We start from the raw sequence: 6000 nt of genomic DNA, 5'->3' as shown, positions 1-6000 counted from the left end.
AGAATTTCTAAAACTAGAATACACATACAGGCTTTAAAAGCTAATTTGAAAATAAAACCCCAAAGGAAGCAGGATTTGAAACTAAACTCGGATTTTAATTTAACAGAAAGTATTATTCATGACAATTTTTCTAAGATAAATGAAGCAGTCCTTTTAAAAAAACTTCACTTTTAGAAATGTTAAACATTTATTCATTTTCTTATTGGGAGCTCTTTTCCTGGTTGTAATAAGAATATGCACAAATAATCATACATTTTGATTTTGAATATTGCAACCCAAAATTCAAAGTGGTTTTCTCATATAGGTTAGGTACTATTGTAAAATAAATTAATTTAAATTACAAAGGACTAGTACCAATATATATCTAAGAACTGTATTACCATTTACTTGTAATAACAAACATGTGCTTTGACGTTTTCATTTATTATTATAAAAATCGAGTTTTCAATGAAAACTATGGTTGTGAAAATAAATTTGAATTAAACAGTCCTTTAAACGTAAACTAAAAATCATGGAAGAATAAAATGTCAAGCAAGTGAACATTTTTCCTGTGATATATACATAAATATTGTTATGTAAACAAAAGCAAAGATCAAGATTAAGTTAAATAGCCTTGTCAGCAACTGAAATACATAGATTAAAATGGTTATTTTATTTTCTTCATGCTTCCACTGAACACAGCTGGCATAAGCACAGCAATAGGAACTGGATGAATCTTTGCATTCCTCTCACAGGCTTTAGGAGGATACATACAATAAAGATACCTCTCTATGAGAAAAGAAAATATTAGAGGAATCAGACTCCTGAAAATCATGACTTTCAAATATTAAGTCACCTTTTTTGCTCTTCTGTGAAACTACATGGTTTATCAGAATTTTGCCAGTTGAAAGATGGTAAAGCTGACACTGGCATGATCCAGCACTAACACAAGTGGCAGCAAATCAGGCACAATGATACACAGATTTTCCTCTCAATGTGGATTATCCATGCACTAGGCGATAATGGCTTCCAACACAAAACAAACATTTTTTGGATAAAACACAATATTTAAGTGGATATATTTTCCACAGGAGTGTTTCTTTGAAGTATGCCCCAGAGACCACTTGAATCAGCATCAGGCCAAATACTCAACAAAATAAAAGTGTGCATTTGTGGGCCCAATCTCAGACCCTCTGGGGGCCCTGGGGATCTGTACTGTTAACAAGCCCCCCGGGAATACTTAGACACAAATTCATATGAAAGTTTGAATATCACTCTTGCAGACTATTGGGGATTTCTTTTGACTCTTTCTTTGACCACAAATATTTCATTATCTCTTTCCTGCTTCTTACTTATTCACCAGAAGGAAAAACAAAACCAAAACCATTTCTGATTTTGTCAGCCAGTGGTGATAACTAGTAGTGGTATTATTTTTTCCCTCAAACAAATATAGTAGAGTAGGCAACATATGATACTGCACCTAAATTTTTCAAAGGTACACCACAGTACTTTTTTAAAAAAGCTTTCAAAATGTATACATAATAAAAACGTTCAAAATGGTTTGTAAACTGTCATCTGATCAAGATGATCCAGTGTAAAGAGAAATGCTATTCAGTGTGGTTGCTGAATTCTCACAAAGGCCCCTCAGGGTTGTCTTTCACAAACACTGAGCCTCTTAGCAGGCACCCCAGAGCTCACACCAAATGATGCACTGCCCACCAGGCAGAACTAAAGTACCTAAGGATTGCTCATAAAAATAGGACAAAGAAAACAAAAGCTCAGTTTCAGCTCCAACCACAAAAGGAGTCTCAAGACCTACTGCCAATATGTAAGATGAATACAGATCATGCTGACTTTCCTCAAAGAAAGTCTAATTTCAAATATACTTATTAATATCTGCCTGAAATCTAGTTTATATTGAAAGTAGAAAGCATGATACACTTCAATGTGCTACTAATATCTACTACAGTGTTTATGTTCTATAAGATCCCTATGGATAAAAGCAATTTTGCCTGTGAATAATATAAATTAGAAACCAAAGAGGTAGGCAAGTATCATCAGAAGATGATCTCAAAACAACATGTTGAATAACAGGCTTGAATCCCAAAAGAGAAGTTAACTGGAAAATGAGTTCCAATACCATGACAACTGCCTCAAGAGCAGGGATTCCCAGGTCTTTCATGATGACATCCACCTTCCAAAGTCCTGACTCCTGATATGGTGCCATATGCTCTTCAGATATTCAATTTTAAGAAACATCTAATGAAGTAAAATGTAAAAAAATGATACTGGAGACCAAAGAGTGAAGTGGACATCAGCTGGGCTCTTTAAAAATCTCTACTCTCACATTAGAGTTGGACAAGACCTTGAAGATTCATCTAGTCCAACTCTCTGGTTGTACAACTGAAGAAAAGTGGCTCATTTCCCACTGGTCACAAAGCACTATAATTCTGAAAACATGCTATAAATCCAAAAAGTGTTCAAGGTTAACTTGCCTATTTATAAAGCCTATGATGTAGCCAAGAGGCTACACTTTCAGCACTTACGGCCATTGTCTGAAGCCCCGTCCCTGGGGGATGTTTTATAATGTGTTCCTATGATTAGAGAGAGAAGGGCACCAAAGGCCCTGGTTACACCTGGGGTGGGGGAGAGGCAGAACATCATCAAGAGAAAAATAATTTGAAACCCCAGACCTGCCTTAATGAAAAGTTGCTCTAGGCTCAGACCAGGGCTTATCTTCACCTCTTTACAGGAGACACACCTCTGAGCACATTCACATTCTTCAATAGCCAGCTCTGCTCTGGGCAAGCACTGGGGCAACAATGCTGTTCTGCCCAAAACATTGAGAAATACAGCTGGACAACTGGAAACATCTAAACCCACAGGGCAAAGACCTATATACAGCTGTATTTAATTTCTCAGTAATTGTCACTTGTTTTGCAAACCAAAAAATTGCCTTATTTCCTTACACCCTTACTTACCTAAGATTTTTAGTTCCGCTCTAAAAAGGTAGTTATAGATGATTTTATATTTTCTTTTTTATTTTCCAGACTTTCTGTAATGGTTTCACATTTCTTTTGGTAATACAAAAAATGAAACTATTTTTAAAAAGAAGGTTTTAGTCTAAAAGAAAATGAAAGGATACACACAGTTCCCTCTTGACTCTGAAACGTCCAAACCTGAACCTGAACGAGGTGTCCGTGTGGTACAGTAGAAATGCAGTCTCAGGACTCGGAGATTTTTGGATCCCAGCTCTACCACTAACCTTGGGCAGGGTTTTAGTCTCTCTGAGACTTGCCTTCTTCATCTGCAAAAACGAAGAAATAATACTTCCCTCACAGGATGCTGTGAGGATAAAACGACGTACAGGGCCTGGCACATGGCAGACGTCTAGTAAATGGTGTCCTTCTCCCCACTGGACTCAGAGAATCCTTGGGTAAAAGGAATCGCCACAGCCCACACCAGCCACAGCCTCACTGCACCCCATTTAAATTTGCAAGGGTGCTCCATCTCAACTCTGCCCTACTGCTCTAAAGAATCACTATTGTGCTTAGAAAAAGTTCTTCATTTTTATGTTACCTCCTTTAAAACTGTACATACAAAACATTTTTTAAAAACTGTCTTCCTAGAAATAATGCAATGTTTCCTAAAGCACAACATGTCATGTATAAAAACAATTCTGAAAAACATGACTGAATTCGTTTGTACATTGTTTCTTAAAGTGCACCAAAGTAAATATTCATGACCTTTAAAATGTCACTAACCCCCTTGGGTTATTTTTTTAAATAAAACTAAATATTTATCTACAGAGATGTATGTGGTTTTTGGCTCCAATGTGATGGCAAAAAGCAGCAGTGTCTTCCAGAAAAAAGTAATTGATAAACTTGACAAAGCATATCTTAGCAGCATACAGAATACCTACAATTCACTGTAACTGCAGGCTCAATAAAGCACAATCCTGATTCCTACTAGAAAAACAAAATCAATCAAAGGAACAGAAAACCATCTCCCCACCCTAAATCAAGGATTTCTCTTGAACCCTGGAGGTAACACGTGTGATCACTTCCCTATTGTGTATCCTTGGTAACAGACTTATAACTGATCACCATTCTTTCATCACACTGCACACACACACACCCTATGAAAAACAATATAGTTTAAGTGGAGAAGCCACGAGAAAAAAATTCAAAGTCAGATAAAGAACAACCATCACCCAAAACATCAGGCAGTTCCAATATTCACACCACAGTCCTATGTTCCCCACACACGTAGACAGCACTGGGGCGTATCCGTCGCCTTGTGTGGCCAGGGAGCCGTGGCAAAAACTTGAGGGACTTAGGCATCATGTCCAGGCAAGCGTCATGGAATTTCTTAATCCTCCAGTAGTAAATCAGTGGGTTCAATGCAGACTTGAGGTAGCAGAGCCAGAGTAGCCAGGTGCTAATCTCAAAAAAGTTGTGTTGATAGTAAAAGTGCTTGCTGAATGTTGCCACAAGGCTGTAAGTGGTGAATGGGGCCCAGCAGAAAATGAAGACAGCAAAGAGAATCAAAATGGTTGTGAAGGCACGTGTTTTAAAGCCCATGTCAATGCTCATCTGGAAGGGTCTCTGTAGACTCATGAGACCCAGTTTGCTGGCCTGGCTGAGGCATATACCTTCAGGGTAGCTATGGATCCTCAAGGCATTGTGCCGAAGGGTATTGAGTATGCCCATAAACGAATACAGTATCACCAGGAAGGGTAGGAAGAAAGAAATGAGAGAAATCAAAATCACATAAGCCTGGTAACCTGGATTGGTTGTGTACCCAAACACACACTGGGGGGCTCGGGAAGGTATCTGCAGGTCAGGGTTTCCTACTGCCAAAGGAAAAGCTACACAAAAAGAAGTTGCCCAAGAAACTGTAATGAGAACCTTAGCCCTATATGGATTTAGCTTATCCTGCCTCTGGACTATAATAAGAAACCTATCGATGCTAATGATGAGCAGGATGGCTACTCCCTCTATCACAAACAACCAGAAAAACATAGCAGATACCCTACAGAAGAACTTCCCAAAAATCCATCTGGTGGTAAGAATGGTGACCAAGGCAAAGGGCATGTTCAGAACTGCAAGCAACATGTCTGCAAAAGCCAGGCTGGCCAGGAGGATGTTAATGGCAGAGCGCATGGCAGCTTTTTGGTAAACCATGAGGCAAACAACCAAGTTCCCAAGAAAAGACACAAACAGAATAAATATCATTATAGCAGAAAGGATGATCTGGAGAGGCAAGTTTAGGCTCTTTAAAACTGCTGGTGTTGGGGGCACAGCTGTACTATTCAGTGTCAAGGAACTCATCCCGGTGGGAGCCATGGTTTCAAAACTGTATCTAAGCAGCGGACCAATGTCGGGATGCTGGAATGGTGGAGGGACCGTAATATTCATGTTGGTGTTTTCATAAACTACAAATGTTGTGTTGGATGCCCCAGTATGGGACGCAGTCAACACTGCAGAGAAGACCATTGTTTCAGCAAGATGGAAGGCGCCGGCAGAGATGTAGGTGTTCTTCAAGTATTTCAACACAGAGCAGCAGTATCATGTTTCACTGATGGGCTTGGAAACACACTCTGGAAAACGCACAAAGACTTCCATCTTCCATAGGAGTCCTTTTGCCTGAAAACAAGCCCAAAACACAAAAAACTGAATGGGAATGAGTTTTGTAAATAACATTTGACTTCTTACTTTTCATCATGAAGGACCAGTTTTCCGCTTTTTTTAAACCTTTAAAAATATTTAAGTCTCTAGCCTAGCCATCACTAAAGTACTGTTGTTCTGTTGTTTCATTTTTAGTCAACTACAATGGAAATTTCATGACATTCATGTATAAAGTGAAAGGGAAAAGAAAGAAAATGTATTACTGCCTTAAAGGCAAAAATTATAACTTCACAGTTAGTTTTTCTTTTAAATTTCCAGGAGCAGCATAGCCTTTCCACAGTCACTAATAATACAGATTTTATTAATAATGGTTCTCCTGAGAGTATTCTTG

The 6000-nt window shown here is 38.5% G+C and overlaps 1 protein-coding gene across 1 annotated transcript in view; it reads right to left on the bottom strand.

Moving 5' to 3' along the window:
• Positions 1-209: 209 nt before the first annotated feature.
• The window catches only part of GPR63 (G protein-coupled receptor 63), a 48333-nt gene continuing 42542 nt past the window's right edge, over positions 210-6000 (bottom strand). Inside the window, exon 2 of the mRNA XM_082633757.1 lies at positions 210-5627. Coding sequence (XP_082489883.1) covers positions 4218-5477 — 1260 coding nt within the window. The 5' untranslated portion in view covers positions 5478-5627 and the 3' untranslated portion in view covers positions 210-4217. The remainder of the gene's footprint in view (positions 5628-6000) is intronic.

The sequence above is a fragment of the Mesoplodon mirus genome (assembly GCF_964341445.2).
Source record: "Mesoplodon mirus genome assembly, chromosome: 10".
Taxonomy (NCBI): Eukaryota; Metazoa; Chordata; class Mammalia; order Artiodactyla; family Ziphiidae; genus Mesoplodon; species Mesoplodon mirus.
The sequence above is the reverse complement of the archived record's forward strand: the minus strand, read 5'-3'. Positions and strand labels throughout refer to the sequence as shown.